Source organism: Panthera tigris, chromosome B1 (genome assembly GCF_018350195.1).
Source record: "Panthera tigris isolate Pti1 chromosome B1, P.tigris_Pti1_mat1.1, whole genome shotgun sequence".
Taxonomy (NCBI): domain Eukaryota; kingdom Metazoa; phylum Chordata; class Mammalia; order Carnivora; family Felidae; genus Panthera; species Panthera tigris.
In genome coordinates this window covers 102,613,071-102,634,965 of record NC_056663.1, presented here as the reverse complement: position 1 = coordinate 102,634,965, position 21,895 = coordinate 102,613,071, and the positions used below count along the sequence as shown (strand labels likewise).

Sequence of the window (21,895 nt, the reverse complement as noted above, 5' to 3'; positions counted from 1 at the left end):
TTCCTCCTTGAGTATGTGTCAGGAATTCAGAACTAAGGTAACAGCACGGATATTTTGGAAAAACAATTCCCCTCACCCATTATCCTCACCCATTGTCCTCACCCATTATTCTGCTGCACATTTCCTTATTGTGATGAGCCCCGCCCCCCAGGGTTAAGTGTCACTATCCTGGAGCAAGTCACCCATCCCTAACACAAGGCTTTGATGTACCAAGGGTGCTTGAAGTTCTAAAAGACAGTTTACTGACAATAGCTGTTAAGTGAAGCCAGTAAATATTGGCATGCTAGGTTCCAAATATAACAATAAGTTGAACACAAGATAGAAATGAAAGGCTCATGGATGTGGAAAAACAAAATGATTGTTAAAAGGTATTCACAATTTGCCCCAGTAATTTTGGGGGTATATCATTAAAAACAAACAAACATAGTAATATTTTAGTGGAGTACCTCTCATGAAATACTCCAAATATTCCAGAAAAGCAATCAAACCAAAAGAAAAACAGATTTAATCATTATTGTTTTTAATTGGCATAGTGTCAACTGATGGCTTGGAGGCTAGTATATGGAACTATGAAAATAAATGAAGCTTAGGGAATAAGTTCCTTTAAGACAAGGATTTAAAGTACAACTTACATGGGAACTTAGTAGCTAGATTTCTGTCTATTAGTATTAATGCACACTGCACCTTCACCCCCAATAATGCAGCACATTTTAACTAGAGGCTGATTAAAGTCAATAATAATAGGACAGAATATAATAGGCAAGAGAGGATGAAATCAAACATTGTATATATATCTAGATGAAGATATGCACATTTAATTTTGAAGGTTTTATTCACCAGAAGCATTGCAAGGGAACTACACCCAGCTAAGCTGACATTTGGTTGTGGTTTTGGTTTTAGTTAAGAGCTGAGGCTCAATTCCAGACAGAGTCAAACCAATGCTCTGTAAACAATTACCAGAGGCATTTGAAATGGGAGAAGCTCATCTGATCAAAACTGAACACTCTTTATCAAATACAATATGATAGCGTTGTCATCACGTCAGTCAGGTGGCCAAGATTCCAACTCAGTTTCTTTGTGAATTTAACTCCTTTAGTGTATCATGTGACATTCAGTGAAACAGTGATTGTGGCTGAGCATTTAGAAATATGCACAGTTAAAATGTGTATGCATAAAGTTAGCAAAAGAGCCACAGAAAAACTAAGAAGATGGATTCTGGACCTCTTGAGGATAGTGAAAAAAAGGATACCTGCCACTGTCTGCATCCAACATGAGCTAAACCCTTGCTGTAAACTCCATGCATGTGTAAGAGTGACTCACTTGCATGTGGGATACATTATATGAGAGCATCCAAGATGATTCAAGTGTCCGAACATAAGAAGTAGTTTTTTTTTTCAGAGGAATCCTGGCTAGTGCCAATGGTACTTTAGGAGTTGAGGATTTGGCAGAGTTTTAATACTCTTACTCTCTTCATAGGCTTATTTTAAACTATGTATTTGAAGCTAAATGTAATGAGGCAGATTATTCAAATGGGGTTGACAGAAGAAAAAATTCAACTTTAACATCAGCTTCTCTGAATTTTTTACATTTACAGATAGGTTACTTCCTATGAAGTAATAACAATACACAGCAACAACAATAATACAATTGCTTAATTCTTTGGTGTATTGCATCAAAAGTCCTTGTAAATGGCCTTGCTCAGAGCAAAACAGTCAACAAATCAGTTCCAGGGACATACTTCCCAGCCCTTTGTTCCATAACATCCTCTCCCCCATTGCTAATATATTACTGACAATGCGTGCTTCAGAGATTAAAATTCCTGCATGTATCCTATATTTATTGACATCGCCATGAACTGTCCCAGCTCTTTACCTTCATTAGTTTATTTAACCTTCTACAGGAAAAGAGATGTGTTATGCATGGGTGGCCCCCTCGGCTAAGCTAGCTCCAGCTGGCTGAACTAAATTTAGACCCAGATAGGTTAGGCAGTGCCCACAGCCCTATGTTGCTGATACATATAGAAGCTTAGAGAAAGCCTCCTTTACTCTTCTGTCCACTTGGTGACATGGAGTGAGGTTGGGTGAGAGGGGAAGAGGAAGGAGAAGTGCATCAATAAATTGCTAGGTGGTGCCATCCATATGTGGCGGTAGATGAGCAGATCTGGCTCTTCAGAGATTATGATCACTGCACAGTACTTCCCTTTAAAACTGCCCTCATTGTTCAAAGGCCTGGAAACCAGCGGCTATGGAGTAACAGCGTGGCTGCTACCATTTGCTGAAAAGGTCCAGGGTTTGGGTTAATAGTGTTTTCAAAATAAATCATGTCTACATGAAGTTCTCTGGACCAGTGCTAATTAAATCTCACCAAAAAGGTTAATTAGTAAGTCCTTCTTTTAACCATATGATCTTGGACAAGCCATTCAACCCATTTGAAATTTAATTCCCTCTTTCATAAAGTGGAAGTTGGGCTAGCCGATGTATATTCTCTTATCAAGCCTTAAAATTACATAATTCTAATGAAAATAAATGCAATAATTTTGGACACATTTTGAATAGGAAGACTTCCAAAACCATCCAAAGGAGCATGAACAATGGGCCCTGTGTTCTCCACATGATCATGTCACTTTCCACTTCTCACCTGCTGTTTGAGAACTTCCATTTCTGTTCTCATCTCCTTATGTCTGCACTCCAGTTCAGATTTTCCCAAACAATCCTCCAGAAATGAAGAACACTCGATTTTCAAGGCATCTTGAAGAGCCTAGGTTATAAGATAAGCACACCGTTGAACTGAGAGTTACCACATCTTATGAATTCTTCTATGATTATTAGAATTATCTCAAATACCCCCCCACAAGAAAGAACTCCATTTTGATGCCCCTTTTATGACTGAATTACTTGTCTTCCTTCTCATTTTCTAGCATATGATTTTTTTTTTCAGAATCTGTCTTTTCTCCATGATGATGCTTATGTTATTCAACTGTCATTGTTATTAAGGAGGGCTTCCAATACTAATGTCAGGGATGTCCTGCTCCACCAAGCCAACCATGAAAAGAAAACATATCAATAGCCCTTTTTCAGATTTCCTGCTTCAATCAAAAGCAGACTCTATCAATAATGTTCAAACATTAGAGTATCAGAATCAGCTGGAGAGGTAGCAAATCCTTGGGCACCTTCCCCAGAGATCCTGAAACAGTTGATCTAAGGAGATGGTCTAAGAATCTGCAATCCTCAAAAGCTGACGCTGCTGGTTCCAGATGACATTTTGAGTGATACTGTGTTCTACAGCCCTGCTCCCAATAGGAGAGAAGAAAACCCACAGAAATGTGAACCTGTGCAGATCACTATTCCTTAGATCTGTTGTACTGTCCTCCTCAGTATACCATGCCCTGGCTTAGCCACAGTCATATTTATTCTCCAATAAAACATGCATGAACTCACTACAGGGCGCAGAGAAGCTCTGCTTTCTTGACATTCAGTACAACTTATTGGCTTTACTGTGGGGTGAGGAGATGAAGGAAACAAGAGTCTCTTAGACAACCATCATTATTCACTAGACCATAATACCTTACATATCCTATACTTTGTCAGATCATATAGAATACATTCTCTCTATCCTGAAGACCTTGGTTCTTCATATCCTATACTTTGTCAGATCATATAGAATACATTCTCTCTATCCTGAAGACCTTGGTTCATGATCGAGTTCAATAAAATGGCTGCCAAAATTAAGACACAACACACCTCATCCTGGTGTGGTCTCAGAGCCCACATACGATATGACTACTTGCTTATTATCAAATGATCCCTTTATACAAACAGAAACGTTTCGCTTTCAGAACTCCAAGACTTCACTTCCTCTGAATTTCTTTAGTAGCTTCAATGATGTTCGTTCGGTGGTACTATTTGTAACTTACTTTCCTGCATTACTGTACAATATGATCATAAAAGTAGGAAAAACAAAACAAAGTTATGGTCTTAAATATTGTAGGCAGGCTAGGAATTTCCTAATAGAATGTGTTTATAGTCTATGGATACTGTCTAGCCTAATGTAAATATCATTTTTCATGAAGTTGCAAGAGAAACAAGAACTTTTTTCTTCCTCCAAGAAGAATTTAAAGAAACAATAAAAGTTGTTTCATAATTTATGTTTTGTTAGAACTTGTTGTTAAGCTACATGGTTTTAAGAAGTAGTATATTAGTTACAATTCTTAAAAGTGGAGAAAATCTAGGATGGGGTGAGCCAAATGAGTTAAAGACAATCAACTATGCCGATTTCATATTCTACACCTATGAACAGACTATTTTTGTGGGTGTTGTTATATTTGAATTTCCTGGTCTACCTTTCATGCTATTCAGGCTTCTAGAAAATTTTCAAATGAGTCATAACTGAAAGGTGAGTTGAATAGACATTTATTCCATCTTGGGGTTTTTTTAACTTCCTTGAACAAATACCTATAACCTATTCCAGAATAGTAATTTACTATCAGCACAGGCATACTAAACAGATCTACCCATCTCACAATGGTGAGATGTTGGACAAATCAATTTTGCCCATGGGTGGCATTGGCTGAGGAGCCTCAGGTAATTTCTCTCACTTTGGTTAAACATCTGGCTTCTCTTTAAGAACTCAATGAAAACAATGCCCTTGGGTATTTCCTTCAAAGCAAATAAGCCGAATTGAGTACACAGAGTTGTGTGAACTTCTGAAAACCATATGTTAATTACTAAGCTGATATGCTACAAATTTCTGCTGTGGTGAATGGGTCAGCAGGGGGTCTGCTAGTGCAAGCAGGGTGGGCCCTGAATTCCAGCTGTGATGGAGGGTGTGCAAAATCAACTACCCAAATGAACGTTTTAAGTAACTTTTATTTATTCCTGTGCTAAGAGAAGAAACAATCCACAGTGTATGTATGAATAGTAATTGCTTACGTTTCCTTAGATACTAATACATTCACTAAATGAGAAAAAAACCTTTCATAGCTCATCACTTTCTATCTATGCTTTTTAAATGATATTTTAAGGTATAGATATAGTGGAAGTACATCTGGCTTAAAGTATCCTTTTATTACTTTTTTTTCACTACTCATAAGTAGTGTGTTATGCCTGCTAAAGCATGAATCTTGGGGGGCGCCTGGGTGGCTCAGTCGGTTAAGCATCTGACTTCAGCTGAGGTCATGATCTCACAGCTCGGCTCGTGAGTTCGAGCCCCGTGTCGGGCTCTGTGCTGACAGCTCAGAGCCTGGAGCCTGTTTCAGATTCTGTGTCTCCCTCTCTCTCTCTGACCCTCCCCAGTTCATGCTCTGTCTCTCTCTGTCTCAAAAATAAATAAACGTTAAAAAAAAAAAATTAAAAAAAAAAAAAAGCATGAATCTTGGGGCCAGAATTGGCTACTGAACATATTATGTACCAGCTAAATTATTTAATTAATTTATCCATTCAATAAATATTTAAGAACATACTGTGAGCAATGCCCTATTGTTGGCATCCAGAACACAGGATGAAAAAATTAGAAAAACTTAGGCTACATTATGTTGTATTTGTGAGTCCATTCCTCCGAATAAATGCATATTAAAATTATGTTTCCTACCTGCATTCTTACAAAGATGAATATATTTCATATTAATATGAAAATGTTTTTTTGACTTAAAGGTCCATTTTTTTTCAGATTTTGAGAGAAATTAAACATATTAATAGGCCACTAAAAGTATCATGAGCCCTCAATACTGTGCCTACTATGCCAAATAGAGAAGTCGATTGCACAGTCCTACCCTCATGGAGCTTACAATCAAGATTGGGAGACAGGAAACAAATAGGGTAATTAATATGAGACATTAAATATATATTAGATAGCAATAAATTCCAATGAAACATTAAAATAGGAATATCAGAGACAGATTATGTAATTTTAATTAGGGTAGCGAGAAAAATCCTCTGAGAAGGTGACATTTGCATAAAGGCCTGAATTTTACTCAAATTAATTTCTCTCATTTTCTCAATTTTATTATAATCACAAGAGTTAAAAATTTTTTACTAACTTTGAAAATATTAGACTATAAATACAGAGACACAAAAATTAAGGGTACACATAGGAGCAAAAAACAGTTCATGGCTGTTCTAATTACTATAGGGTGTATATTCTTGTGTCAACATTTACAGAAATGAATTAGAGAGCAGAAGAAAACTTATCAAATAACAAATCACAGATGGGAAAGATTTCAAGCATAATCCCAACATTAGTTCCTCTAATTCATCTGTGGAGGATTTCCGACAGAGGATAAAAGGGAAAATTTATTTGCTCTAAATTTGTATCTCTGAACACTGTTTCCTCTCATAGAGGATAGAGAAGTGCATTGTTTATGATGTTAGTCTCTACTTTCCCATTTTCTCCTGACCAGTAACTTGCCCCACAAACAGATCAAATGCAGCATCACATTTGTAAAGCATTCTGTCAACCATACAGGCACATACTCAACCCTTTGGGGATCTTTAAATGATCCTCTGAACACTAAAAAGATACACAGTCCAGACTAAAATATACACAGTCCGAAAAGCACAGGCACTGACCACTTTTTCAAGGCCAATCACCCACTCTTGTTTTGGAAGGCAATTTCTATTACTTAGGTCAAGAGATATCTAACTTGAGAGATGAATATCTTGACTCAAACATGTACTACAAGTGCTCCTATGGTCCACATCTGATGTGGCCCTTTGAAAAATCAACAGCAAAGGATTTAATTACTAACTTGAATAAGTGAGCAATCCCTTCCCCAGGGAAATTAAGCTATCCGTCCATAAAACTCTCTCTCTCTCTCTCTCTCTCTCTCTCTCTCTCTCTCTCTCTCACACACACACACACACACACACACACACACACACACAAATGCACAAATTCTCTAGAGTCATCCTTTGGCAGCACTCCACAAGTAGCCCCTTCGAATAGTTAAGTTGAAGCCAAGGCACTTAACCACTTGTGTTTTTCTAACACACCTACCTCCATTCCTCCCCCCATCCCCCAGACCCCACACCCTAATTAAAAATGAGTTTTAGCCTTCTTCTCTGGAAGGCCACCATATCAGCCTTGGGGCTGGTCTTTAGCATGATTCCATACAGTCTGCATCATACTCAGCTCCATAGTGATGATTTTAAAGAGCAGCCTGTTTCCTCAGGAAACTTTTGTGGTTGACCAAGAGATATGCTATTGTTCCCAAACACCCACTTGCTTTACGTGGTTCTTTGAACTAAAAAAAAAAAAGTTCTTACTATCTTCTGAAGTTACTCCTCATTTCTCTTTTTCATGATGATTTTTTGCAGGGACATGTATTCCTTAAAGCCTTGGCTGAAAGATGCAGCTACGAGTGACTTATAAAATTACAGAGAAGCTCCTGTGCAGGCTCCCAAGACCAGGAGCTGTACTGCTGCACAGATTGTGTTGTGACTCTCAGTTAGGAATGTGCTCTTTCTACAGGGACCTTTCCTTCCAGCTCCCCAGATTGACCTGGACTGGTACCTTATTGAGGCGCTTTATTTCACATTCATACTGTTCCTTCTTCTTGCTCGCAAGAGTGTTTTTTTCCTTCAAAAGCTTATTTTCTTTCTTCAATTCATGTAATTCTTCACTTAGGCTCTCCTTTTCCTTCTGAAATAAACAGCAAGAAAACAAAACTGAAATCAATAAAATTCAGATGAGATAATGTTGTAGGAATACTTCTGAAATACAATAAAAACAGAACCTGCTAGATTTTCACTTAACGTTCCTTTAAATTTTTTTTTTTTATATTTATTTACTTTTGAGCGAGAGAGAGAGAGAGAGAGAGAGAGAGAGAGAGAGAGACAGAGCATAAGAAGGGGACAGACAGAGAGAGAGGGAGACACAGAATCTGAAGCAGGCTCCAGGCTCTGAGCTGTCAGCACAGAGCTCAAGGAGGGGCTCGAACTCATGAACCGAACTGTGAGATCATAACCTGAGCAGAAGTTGGATGTTTAACCAATTGAGCCACCCAGGCGCCCCTTGACATTCCATTTAAGCAATATTCTTTGGTTGGAGGACAGGGTTCAGATAGAAAAAAAATCTTTCTTTCCTCCTTAGTGCTACTAAGTAAGTTTCATGACCCCAGAAAAAGCTCAAAATCCTCAGTCCTCACTTTCAAGGGTCAAATGGGTTCAGAGAATAAGCAAGTTCCCATGTACTGTTACAGAGTGATGGGTAAGCGATTTAGTAAAAGTAAGTAGTTCTACAAAGAAAAAAAAAAAGTACGATTGCAATAAAAAATATGAAATATCTCAAAGACCAATCCTGCCTGCATCATTCTGAACTGAAGAGAGGGAGAAGAGGATAAAACTTCAGGCAAATAAGACCCTTCACTACAGATAATTACTCAGAGCACTGTATTGTTGTGTCATTGCTTTGAAAAGGGAGAGATCAACAAGCCCAAGTGCCATCACTCCTCCATGTTTCCAATTACCTTCAAAAAGTCCTCTGTTTTACATAACTGAAGCAAGGTTAGTTGACAATATCTATCTTCTAATTCTTAATTTTATATTTTAGATAGTAAATTTTTTGTGGAGTGAATTGCATTTTTTTTTAAGTTTTATTTATTTTTAAAGAAGGAGGGGCGCCTGGGTGGCTCAGTCAGTTAAGCGTCCGACTTCGGCTCAGGTCATGATCTCACAGTCCGTGAGTTCGAGCCCCGCGTCGGGCTCTGTGCTGACAGCTCAGAGCCTGGAGCCTGTTTCAGATTCTGTGTCTCCCTCTCTCTCTGCTCCTCCCCTGTTCATGCTCTGTCTCTCTCTGTCTCAAAAATAAATAAACGTTAAAAAAAAATTAAAAAAAAAAAAAAAAAAGGAGAGCAAGCTCACGTGAGCGTGGTGGGGAGGGGCAGAGAGAGGGAGAGAGAGAGAGAGAGAGAGAGAGAGAGAGAGAGAGAGAATCCCGAGCAGAAACCACGCTGTCAACGCAGAGCCCAATGTGGGGTCAATCCCACCAAACTTGAGATCATCACCTGAGCTGAAATCAAGAGTCAGACACTTAATGACTGAACCACCCAGGCACTCCTGGAATGAACTGAATTCTTAATGGCACTGAAACTTTAACCTAATAAAACAAACATCCCGGAATTTAAGTAAATCAAGATGAGAAAATAGCTAACACACGTTAGAATATGTTGTTTTAGTAATTAATATTTCCCAAAACAATAATTAGATCTAAGATATCTATGTGGGGTGCCTGAGTGGTTTAGTCTGTTAAGCATCCAACTTCAGCTCAGGTCACGATCTCATCATTTCTGAGTTCAAGCCCCCTGTCGGGTTCTGTGTTGACAGTTCAGAGCCTGGAGCCTGCTTCAGATTCTGTCTCCTTCTCTCTCTGCCCTTCCCCACGTTCACCATCTCAATCTCTCTCTCTAAAAAATAAATAAATGTTAAAAAGTTTTTTAAAAAAAGATATCTACGTGAGGTGATTTTTTTTTTTAAGTGAAAACATTCCTATTTGCTTTCACTTAAATAGAGTGGGCTTATATACACTTAGAAAATGAGCCAATCATTTTCTAATTTGACATAATCTAAAGGTGACTTCAAATTGTAAATGGTTCCAACTTCATGAGGGAACAATTGTCATGATTCCTGGTCAGGAAAAGGAAGGGACTGCAACAGGGTCAGAAGGGAGTTGCTAAACCTTGTTTGTTTTCCTCTGACTCACTGGGACAGGGAGAACCTTACCGAGGTAAGAAAATCTACACCAACGGCTGTCTGCATTGATTTCAGCTATTGCCTTAAGATTGGTGCACGTGTTAATATACAGCCAATGCTTCATGATATCTGTCACAAGGCTACACCTGAGACTATTTACACTTATTTTTTCTTAACATACATAAAAAAAAGTGCATCCATTAGAGCTTAAGATTTTCCTCCCATTCTCTATAATATCCATTAAGCCCCACAACTAAGAGTAAAACTGAGAGTATTTTAGAAGAAGACTGTCACCTTAATGGCCACCATCTTGCTCTCAGTGGGGATTAATGGAGATTTCAAATTTGGAGGCTGGGTTCAAATCCCATTTTCCCAGGTACTAGGTTGGCAAGCTTGGCAAGTCCTGTAACCTCTTCACATCTCAGCTTTAAAATGGCAAAAATAGGGGGCACCTGGGTGGCTCAGAAGGTTTAGGGTGGGGCTCCTGATCTCAGCTCCGGTCATGAGCTCCTGATTGCTGGGATTGAGCCCCACATCAGGTTTTGCATTGACAGTGCCGAGCCTGCTTGGGATTCTCTTTCTCTCTCCCTCTCTCTCTCTCTCCCTCCCCCCCCCAACTCCACTCTGCCCCCACTCACACTGTCTCTGTCTCTCTCAAAATAAATAAGCTAAAAAAAAAAAAAAAATTGCAGAAATACCACTTCCCTCACAGATGGGCTGAGAATGTTAAATGAGATGGTGAAGGTGAGGCAGTTTTTTAAATGTTTTATTTTTTATGATTACAAACGCAATACCTATTTGTAAAACTATGTAAGCTCAAAAGCAGCTGTACAAACACAAGGCAGTGTCCCATTATTATTAACACTCGAAATAAAAACTGTATCTGAGTAAAAACAAAAGGGTAAATTTAATCTCCTAGGCTGAAATGCTCTAGAAAGATGGCACCAAATCTATGGATCAGCACTCTCTGCGGGTAGAGCCTGGCACGCAAAGGCCTGCTCATTTGGACAACAAAGGAGGACGCAACCTGGGCATCTCCTTCCTCCAGTTTGCAGAGAACCGGGGACTTGCGTAACCCATCCGCTCCTACGCACACCAGTCTCCGCCCACCAGTCTCCGCCCACCAGTCTCCGCCCACCAGTCTCCGCCCACCACTCTCCGCCCACCACTCTCCGCCGAGCGTGCTCAGGCCCCGCGGCCAGGAAGGTCTTCTCCCTGAGCCCCGCCCACCTCCTCGAGCTGCAGCCTCTGGCGGGTCTGGTCGTGCAGTCGGTCGCTCTCTCTCTGACTTTGAAGCCGCTCCTTCTCCTGCGAGCTGAGGAATCTTTCTGCGGCGTCCAGTTTCATTTTCAGCTCTGCGACCTGAGGAAGTCGTATACACAGTGTGGCAGACACCACTTCTGAAATTCACACCCCCTCCCACCCCCGGATTTATTCCCCCACCCCGTGCACGCAGGGACGGACACGCCCCCACTCCTGGGCGGCCCCTAAGAGAGGTTCTATTTCCCACCAGCCTTAGCAAAAGTCAGGACCTGTGTACTTAAGAAGAGCTTCCCCTACCGGAAAAGGTAAACACCGAAACAGCCTTAAGCCCCTTCCCTCCTTTCTCCAAACCACACCACTTCCGAGAGAATAAAGATTTAGATCTTAGATGGGGACGCTTCTGAGCCTGTCATTCTATTCCTAACTCTCAAAATGTGCCTTGCCTGACCTGAAAAGGGCAGCATGGGGTTAGGGGGTGAGTGAATTTGCCTGGGCCAGAGAAAAACAGACATGGCTTTTAACTCCTCAGTAATCTGCAATGCTTGACGCCCTACGAAATGCCAAGCTAGTTCTCAGAGCGATGATGGTCCAGTAAGAGAGGCCTTAGAAAAGGGTGTTTTATCAAAGATGGGAATTATGCCCACTGTTAACCAAGGGTCTTCACACACCTGCAGGCCATTCTTCCTGAGCAGCTTACACATTTTCTCTGGGACCATGTTCTTTAAAATTTGGAGACCCCAAAGCTGCCCAGACTGAATATAACAGGCCTGCTGTAGTGGGAGCATTATCCTGCACTTACTAAATTTAATGCTTCAGTGTATCAAAATGGGGAAGAAGAGAGCAATACTGCTCTGTTACTCACTTGTGGTCAGGTTTCTTAATTCTGAATTATTTAGGGGAATTTACTTTCTCCTTTTCTCTATTTTTGAACGTGGAATAATTTAAATTACAAATTGACTTTGACCTATTAAAAGATATTCTCTCCATAAAGTTCTTTCTCATCAAAGCAAAAGATTCTTGACAGACAATATGCTGTAGGGGGAAGAGGGAATGCCCCCACTTCCCCTCACACTGTCACTGCTACCATTGTTCATTTCTTTATCTGTGTAAATAGCTTATGCCAACTAATTAAAGAATTAGAGAAATGGCCTCATATAAAACAGTATTAACTTTAAGCCATATCCTACCTCACATATAACTTTGTGTATTTATGGCTGCTAGTAACAAATCCAAAACAGGTTATTCCATGAGCTATGATGAATGTGCATAAGAACTCTAGAGACATCGCCAGAGGCTAAAGGCTATTTTTAGTACCTTTTTTTTTTTTTTTTTTTGCCATGCTCAAGATAATTCACTGATATCCTTCACTAATCTTCAGTACCAAGAGACCAATAATGCACTCAGCACCTTCTCCCTACCCCCCCACCCATCATTTTTTCAACAGTTGGCTAGCCACATGTCTCCTTCAGCTGCAACCAGTGAGAATCTTCACAGACTTGGTCCCCCAGCTTACTGATCTAAAGCAAATACTAAACAGAGAGGTGTTTACCTTTCGTTCATATAACTCTTTCATACTTCTAAATTGCTGATCCCATTGCTGGTTAACTTCCAGGAGCTGAAATTATTAAAATTTGGTGGATCAATATGGATTTCTGCCCATTTGGAAATTTGGCCAAAATGAAATCACTTTTGGGGGGCTAGTAAGACTTGCAAGCCACGGTTGAACACAGTATTCCTTCCACCAAGTTCTTGTAGGGCTGGGACGATTGAATTGAGCACACTCCCTCTTTGTATAACTGGCTAACATATGAAAAACCATTTAGCCTTACGTATATCTTGACTAGTCAGCTGAACTGTTATTAGAACTTTCAACTTTGCTTGTTATTTGAAATTTTCATCTTTGTTTAATACAATCAAAATCCAGTAAAACTTTGGGAGTATTGATGGTTTTCTGTAAGATTTATTAATATATGAGGGTCTTTTTTCAAACCTTTCCATATTTTTCTGTGTGCTTACACTGATTATTATAATTAAATATTTCTTCTAGCTTTTCTAAAGCAGAATTTATATTAATGAATTTCAAATCCTGATAACTTACCATCACGTGCTTGCAATATTGTGCTTTTTAAAATCAACACATGACTTGTATATGTAATGAATGGATAATATCACTGTTTTGAAATTATAGATTTTCAAGGAATAATAGTTTTGTCATAAGAATATTTAGAAATAATTTAGGCTGCAATTTAGAAGCTTTAAAATTATGTGCTAAAGGAAGAAAAAAAACTATGTCCTGTGTTTTAGTTTTCTTGTAAGGGAAGCCTGTAACTTCCTACATCAAGAGAAATTCCAACACTTTCAATATGGGACAGAGATTGAGAAGATAGTTACAAGGACTAAAAGGAAGCAACATAGTCTCCTAATTATAAAACAAAATATCTAATCCAGACACCCAGTCCCTAGGTAAATCTTACGCTGGAAATAGCTATGGGTATTTAGTATAGACTATATTATATTATTATATAAAGATATCTTATCTGTTGGCATTTTAAGGATTAACATTTCTATGCCATGGTAACATTACCCTGCTATAGTTCAATAATTTTCCAGAAGGATACAATATTTTATGTAATATCAAAGAGGAGTAGAAGGCACCATACAGAAGAACATGAAGGATAAAACATATACAATGGTTTAGGAAACTAATTTAAAATTTGACAACATACACAGTGTTAAAATTGTTACACTTTTCACTTCTTCATCTTCAAGAAGAATAAAGAGGTTCTAACATTCATTAAACTCAGAAAAACAGAACTCATAATAATATCCATCACATTCCTAATGGCATTTTATAAACAACAAAAAAATTTTTTTTCTTTTTTTTTTTTCAACGTTTTTTATTTATTTTTGGGACAGAGAGAGACAGAGCATGAACGGGGGAGGGGCAGAGAGAGAGGGAGACACAGAATCGGAAACAGGCTCCAGGCTCCGAGCCATCAGCCCAGAGCCCGACGCGGGGCTCGAACTCACGGACCGCGAGATCGCGACCTGGCTGAAGTCGGACGCTTAACCGACTGCGCCACCCAGGCGCCCCAAAAAAATTTTTTTTCAATAATGCTCCTTAACCCCTATGTGGCTGGATACCCAGCTCATGAAATCATAGTGCCTAAGTCAATTACACCTAAAGCCTTTGACAGTTTGAGTTTCAAGGTATGTCAAGTTGCAAGGCATAAGGCACAGGTGATAAGCTCACATAGTCCATGTGGAGGAAACATCTAAGTTTTGAGAAAAATTAAGATAATTATTAGATTTATGACTTTGTCATTTTTCACTCATTTACACAAACACTGAAAGACTGGGTAAGAGAAATGTAGGTGAATAAGAAAAAAGTACTTCCTCTCAAAATAATGCAGTCCAAAATCCTAGAGATAAATACTGTGACCCAATAACAAAAATAAAAGACTCTAGACTCTATTTTATCCTCAGCATTAACTCATGATACATGTTGCTTCAGCTAATATTTGTAAATTACCTCTTTTCTCTGTTTTTCCAAGCACCTTATCTTTTGTTCAAGAGAACTTGTCAAGTTCTTTCTGCTTGATGATTGATCATGCTTAAAACAAACAAACAAAAACAAAAACAAAAAAAAAAAAAGAAAGAGAAATTGTGAAACAAAATCTTCTATAAAATAAGCAGGAGAAATGTTGTCCTTCACAAACTCTATGCATTTGGCTAACTCTCCTATTGTGATTTATAAAAATATCTTATTCTAGGGGTAACAATCCTTACACCATTATTCCTTCATAGAGACCTGTTGATGAAGAAGCATTATATTATATTTCAAATTCCTTTATATGAATTAACAAAATAATTCTCTAATAAATTATAAATGTATACATTAGTCAAACAAGAAATTAGGATTTTATGAGTTTGGATTTCAATCCTTTTCCCAAAAAATGGAAATTCAGAGTATAATGCTTATGGAAATCAGGTAAGTTTCATGGATACATTTTGGGTATTTACATAGTAATAAACATTTCTAAAATGTCATTTCTGTAGACATGTCCATATCTGAAGAGTGGCCCTGACAAAAATCAGAGGAATGACAGAATCATCATGAAAAACAGACAAAGACATAAAACTAAAAGGCAGCAAATCCATTCTAAGACTGTAATGAACTAGCTACCTCAGTGTCCTTCATACAATTATGTTATAGAGAGATTGACATAGATTATCTGGTATTGTGCAATTTTAACCAGCCCTTTGAATAAAGCCAGTAGGTTATAAATTTAAATAATAAATCACTGGCACAACGAAAAAGTTAACCACCTTTCTTTTCAGTTTTTTTTTTTTTCCCTCTCAGTGTTGGGGGTATTTATTTAAAGAAAGCACAAATGCTCTGGAAACTGTGGGCCATCTGTCTAAATGGACCACCAACAAAGCTCACTTAAGTGCTGTTTTCTCTATAGTAACTCGATAGTCTTGTTACCATCTCATCTCTGAGTCATATAAACAGTACAACAAATCTGGTGATGAGGGTAGTCCTAAATCTGCTACTTAGTTTCAAGCTCAATAGTTATGGAAATTAATTAAAGATATCCATGAACAATTAAATATTTTCAAAACATGTTGGCTTTTGCCAAAGACTTACAGGGAGTGTTCTTTTACAATCATCATGGGGTTTCAAGGACTTTTTTCATTAGAAATGATTTATAAAACTATTTTTCTATCTTTTCTCGCTTACCTATGTCTCACTCAATATTTTAGGGCTGGATCGTATGTTACATCTTTATAGAAGCTGCCCTTAGTTTTCTTAGCTTCTTCCTAGACCCATGTACAGTTAAGACCTTATTTTATTTTTAATTTTTTTTAATGTTTACTTATTTTTGAGACAGAGAGACAGAGCGTGAGCAGGGGAGGGGCAGAAAGATAGGGAGACAGAATCTGAAGCAGGCTCCAAGCTCTGAGCTGTTGGCACAGAGCCTGATGTGGGATTTGAACTCAGGAGCTGTGAGATCATGACCTGAGCTGAAGTCTGACACTCAACTGATTGAGCCACCCAGGTGCCCCTAAGACCTCATTTTAAAAGATATTCTTCCATGTGTCTATAAATTCAGAATTATTCTATTTGCTTCTGGCCTCAAGAAGCTGGTTTGGCTGAGTTCCAGAAGTAACATCAAAATCCAGGTGACAAATATGTTGGGTCTTAAAATTGGGCTTTCCCTTTTTTAGGAAGTCTAGACTCATTCTGGATTAGAACAGATTGACTATTAGGTACCTTTGATCTGGGAAATGCTGTGAGCCAACTGTATGTTGTGTAACCTGAGCTCAGCAAAGCAGAGATACAGTGAGACCAGATTCCAGATCAGTGGTTCTTACTATAAGAACACATAGAAGTCACTATGGAAGCATGCTAAATGTAGGGCACCACGAACACTGAAAAAGAATTTCTGAAAAGGGAATTGTAGCGCCTCCATTTTTTTTTAATAGACTTTATTTTTTTAGAGCAGTTTTAGGTTCACAAGAAAATCTAGCGGAAGGTGACAGAGTTTTCCCATATGCCTTCTACCCCCACACCTACACCTTTATCAACATCTCCCACCAGAGTGTTACATTTGTTACAATTGATGAATAGTTACTGACACATCACACAAATCCATAGTTTACTTTAGGGTTCATTCTTAGTGTTGTACATTCTATGAGTTTGAACAAATGTTTAATGACATTATAGTATCATATAGGATAGTTTCACTGCCCTAAAAATCCTCTGTGCTCAGCGTATTTATCCCTTCTCTACTTTAAATAAATTTCAGAGGTTATAGTGATTCACACTAAAGTTCAAGGTTCTCCGATTTCAGACCTTTCTTGGGAACACAGATTTGGGGTCCTTAAAAAGTTCCCTTGCTATTTGTGATAGAGACAAAAAAATCTGTGTCTAGCAAACATTTGTATGATTTAACCTTCGGGGAATCCACATTAAGATTAATTATATACTGTGCATGTTTTTTTTTTTTTTTTTTTTTTTTTTGCCATATATAACTTTCTCTGGAAAGAAATACTAAAACTTTTGGACTTTGATTTTTTATTTATAAATAAAAGTTACTGAAAAGCTAGATACTAAACCTGCAAGTGAGAGAGAGAAAGCACAGTAATAAGAATTGTTTAAAAGCCATAAATGTATCACCAGGAGTTTCTCTGGAGATTAATCAACATTTATTTTACTATGGTTCATGTGTCTCAGGTATGTATTAAAATGGAACAAAGTCAATCAAACACAAAATTTGGGGAAATTTTTCATTTGTATTTGCTTTGCTTTCCAGTTGCTAATGAAGGTGTCTGATGTTTCAATAAACACAAAGATTTTTAGTCATTAGTTATACTAAGGGCCCCACTTACAGAACAATTATTCCTTATATGGTGCAATGTGTGTTTAAAGTGTCTGGGCATTTCTTTCTCATTTACCATAACACCTGGACCAACTTCTAAGATATTCAAATCCTGACACGCTAAATTAAGTATCTAAAGAACAAAAGAGTTCCCTTAATTTGCTATTATATCTTGGCTTATCTCTAAATAGAACTTTAAGAAAGAACATTCATTCATTCATTCATTCAGTTGGGTAAGTGTTGCAGTAACCAGTAACCAAACAAAAACTATGGTATTCATTGTACATCCATAAATATTTTACTAGGGATACTTTATTGCTATATTGTATTCTATTTCCAACTGTACAAATATTCTTTTTGAAATTTATATTGAACCAAATTTCTTTAAATCAAGAGCAAAATATGGAGCCCACAGAACTGGGGAGCTCAGAGGGATCAAAGAAAATGCAACAGTCACCCAGATACTTTTTCCTCCTTAAATAACATTGATTAAATACAAAGCAAAGGGGTGCCTGGATGGCTCAGTCCGTTGAGCATCCGATTTCAGCTTAGGTCATGATCCCCCTGTTAGTGAGCTTGAGCCCCAGGTCGGGCTCTGTGCCGACAGCTCTGAGCCTGGAGCCTGCTTCAGATTTTATTTCTCTCGTTCTCTCTCTCTCTCTCTCTCTCTCTCTACCCCTCCCAGGCTTGTGTTCTCTCTCTCTCTCAAAAATAGATAAATAAACATTTTAAAAAGTTTAAAAAAATACAGAGCAGCTGTTATCTAAAGAAAGCAAAGTAGCCATTTCTACTCTTATCCATCATTGCATAATTAACCATTAAAAATGCAATTGATGCTATATATGGTCAATTCATCCCCTAAAGATGTATTCTTACCTCTCCATGCTCCGAAGAACTTTCTGCTGCGCTCATTCTAGTTGTGCCCTGTACGCAACATGCCATGGAAGCTGTTTTTCCTGGAGTCTTGGAAGACAGAAAGAAAAAGAGAAAGAAAATGTCTCTTGTGGTATCTTTTAAAGTGAAACCAAATATACAAAATTTTTAAAAGACCGCACTGTTAACTCATGGTGGAAAATAACAGCAATTGTTTTTCATTACAAATGAACAGAAGTGACTCTGTATATGAATTACACAGAATAAGGTTATAAGCACAGCATCTGTGATTTTAACTTTTCTTCTCTTCCAAATAGGGATTTCCCAGGATGTCTCAAGTAGGCAGGCTGTGACTAAGGGAGAGGCCGATTAGCCTCACTATGGTATGTAAATTGTCATTCTTCCTTTACTGGCAGTTTCTCCCACTAGAGGAGGAAGTTACCACAGAAAGCCTGGGCAAACCAAGTCTTTCCTCAGTAGCCAGACTGCCATAACTTCATTGTATTTCCCAGAGAGTTAGGTAACTATTGACTTTTTGACAAGTCGGTTACTTGCTTCCCTGAAGGCAAGATTTTCTGGCAATGCCTTCTAACTGTGAGCTTAGCTGTGTGGAACTTAATGAGTCATACGTAATTCTGTACGTGCTACTAATTCCTATGGAACTAAAAGAGAAAATTCATTACAGCAAAAATGGGCATTGTTTGGAAAGCTAATGTTTTATATTGGCAGAAAGTTTAAACTTGGTTCTCAAGTTTAAGACTGTCTTGATGGTAGTTTGTTAAGTCCAGATTTCTCTATGATCCATTTGCGGTTCAATATTTTGTTTTTTTGGCACTAATATTTTAGTGTTCATGAGTTGACTCATACGGTATTGAGGTAATGAAATACTGGGTAATGCAGATAAAAGTGTGCAAAGATGATGCTTGGAGCTACACAAATGAGTCATGGTAGAACAGAAGACCTCATTCCAGACTTGGAGGAGAGGGACCACAGTAGAGCCAGGAATGCAGAAAGAAAAGAATGTGTTGCTGAAGGAAGAAAACAAAGAATTTACAGTCAATTACTTAATTTACATTTTTGTTTACACCTTCCTATGAGATAGCCACTTGTATGCAGGATAAATCCTACAATTCCTGAAATTCAAATTCTTTAAAAGAGAATGATGAGTATCTAAGATGTGGCTGTTGTCTTTTTTTTTTTTCCTACTTCATATCTAGCACCACTTTTTAACTCTGCCTGTGATCCAGCCATCCTGAACCCCCTTCATTTCCTGAAACAAGCCATGTACCTACCACCTACTGCTTTCTCTGGCTGGAACATTCCCCTGTCTGGGCCCCCTCCAACCAGTTGACCTGGGAAATCTTCCTAATGCTTCTCTTACCCCATAACCTTATTTGATCTCCTTTTACCAACCAGACAGAGCCTTTACTTAGAATTTACATAGTGTATTTACATGTTTGTAAGTTCACCTCCGTATCTACAGTACTGTGACACACAGCACATATTCAGCACATTCTGCTGAGTGAATAAATTGATGAATATCTACATGCCACATTGACAGACTTTTTGCTATGTGTGTGTATGTATACATGGTTTTGTTTTTTGCTAGTTTCTTGGTCTGGTTTGGGGGTACACTTGTGAAATGGAGTGATATTTCCTTAAGGCAATATCCAAAAATGCAGGTGGGAATCAAATTGTTCTGATTTCTAAAAGTAAGAGTTATGACTCACATCTGATCTGATTTTAGGGGACATAAGCAGAGATTTCCTGGAGACTGACACTTCATTAACACTAAAACCTGCTCATCCAAAAAGAAAAAGAAAACTCTAACATGAAAATAGTTTCTTCCAGGGGTGCCTGGGGGGCTCAGTTGGTTAGGCGGCTGACTTTGGGTCAGGTCATGATTTCTCAGTCTGTGGGTTCGAGCCCCACGTTGGGCTCTGTGCTGACAGCTCGAAGCCTGGAGCCTGCTTCAGATTCTGTGTCTCCCTCTCTCTCTTTGCCCCTCCCTGCTCCCACTCGGTCTCTCTCTCTCCCTCAAAAATAAATAAATATTAAAAAAAATAAAATATTTTCTTCCAAACGCTATCCCCCACAACATAGTTATATATAGATAGAGATAGAGATAGAGACAGAGATAGAGATAGAGCTACAGAGATAGAGCTAGAGCTAGAGCTAGAGCTAGAGATAGAGATAGAGATAGAGATATATAGATGTAGTTCAAGGTTCCTTTCAGCCTTATCTGTGTATTTGGTAGTAATAACCCAGTGGATATGGTAACATTGACCTAGAAAAGTAGTTGGAAAGATCATTTCTTGACAGAAAGTACAGTGCTTGGCCTTGGTGTCTTTTGGGTCTCCTCTGTACAGTATCCTGATGCATACTCAACTGTTTCAGCACAGCGTGGTGTGATGGCTTCCATTGAATGAAAATCCTATACCGTTACATTTTTCATTACAATTCCTTTGTGTCTTCTGCTATGCAGTTTAACAGCAAACAGATTTTCTATTAGCTTCAGAGCTTCATGTGGTAATTTATGAATTAACAATAACTCTTCTGGAGAGCCCCATGTTTGGATTGAGAAAATAGGAGCTTGCACTAGGCCAGTCTTAGAAATAAACTGGACATTTTCTGTTAGATATACCCTTCTTACCTCACCTCCAGCCCGCTTACATGTACTATGTACTTAAGAGTATGATTCTTAGGGGTATCTGGGTGGCTCAGTTGGTTGAGCATCCAACTCTTGATTTTGGCTCAGGTCATGATCCCATGGTCAGAGGATCAAGCCTTGTGTTGGGCTCCACCCTGAGTGTAGGGTCTGCTTGAGATTCGCTCTCTCTCTCTTTCTCTCCCACTCCCCCATTCATGCTCTCTTTCTAAAAAAAAAAAAAAAAAAAAAAAAAAAAAAGAGTCTGGCTTTCAGTCAAGATTTGTTTTGTGAGAAGTCTTACTAGCTGCAATAACTCTCAGAGGAAAAGACGTGTTTCCAAGGGGATTCTGAAGAGCCTTCATTTTTCAAGTCACTAAAATATTACACAGAGAAAAATAATTAACAAAGAGAGATATGGTGAAGAAAAAGGACCAAGGAACTACCAGCCACTAGTTAGTTTGTAACTCTCATCTGAGTTGATGATAATTCTCTCAGAACTAGTCTAAGACAGATCATCACAGTTCTACAAATGCTAGGAGGCATTCTTTATCAGGTAAAATAAACATACCCCCCCCCTTTTTTTATTATCCTTTTAGAATGAAGGTTGAAAACCTCTTTTGCTTCCTGAATCTATTTGCATGAATTTTTAGGTGAGTGTGTTATCCAGGCAGGACTGAGAGCCTTGGCTGGTGACAAAAAGGTCTGACTCTTGACTCAGGTCATCTAGATTTGTATATTGGCTCTCCCATTCACTACCCGTGACATTGGGCATGATGCTTAAGGCCTCTAAGGTGCAACTTCCACATTTGTAAAATGAGAATAGTAATAGTGTCCTTCTCCTAGGGGCCTAATAGTGTCGTCTTGCTACTTGTAAGAACACATATAAAAACTTAGATACTACTGGTAATAATATGATCTTAAAGATAGGGGGACATTGATCAAATTATTTGTGCAATAAATAATATGAAAAAAGGAAAGGACCATCGATCATTTATGTTTCACTTGGCACTGAATGGATGCCAAAGGAAAATAAGCAAAGG

At 38.4% G+C, this 21,895-nt stretch overlaps 1 protein-coding gene and 1 long non-coding RNA gene across 4 annotated transcripts in view; one reads left to right on the top strand and one right to left on the bottom strand.

The window, feature by feature from the left end:
• TNIP3 (TNFAIP3 interacting protein 3) overlaps nt 1-21,895 on the bottom strand; it is a 92,021-nt gene that overhangs the window by 18,435 nt on the left and 51,691 nt on the right. For both annotated transcript variants that reach the window (XM_015539997.2, XM_015539998.2), the window contains exons 3-8: nt 18,209-18,295; nt 14,479-14,559; nt 12,496-12,561; nt 10,914-11,045; nt 7,507-7,635; nt 2,638-2,757 (exon numbers count right to left, since the gene is read on the bottom strand). In XM_015539997.2, coding sequence (XP_015395483.2) covers nt 2,638-2,757; nt 7,507-7,635; nt 10,914-11,045; nt 12,496-12,561; nt 14,479-14,559; nt 18,209-18,295 — 615 coding nt within the window. The remainder of the gene's footprint in view (nt 1-2,637; nt 2,758-7,506; nt 7,636-10,913; nt 11,046-12,495; nt 12,562-14,478; nt 14,560-18,208; nt 18,296-21,895) is intronic.
• Nucleotides 11,038-21,895, top strand: part of LOC107180153 — a 46,527-nt gene continuing 35,669 nt past the window's right edge. For both annotated transcript variants that reach the window (XR_006216803.1, XR_006216804.1), the window contains exons 1-2: nt 11,038-11,251; nt 18,523-18,588. This is a non-coding gene — a long non-coding RNA (uncharacterized LOC107180153). The remainder of the gene's footprint in view (nt 11,252-18,522; nt 18,589-21,895) is intronic.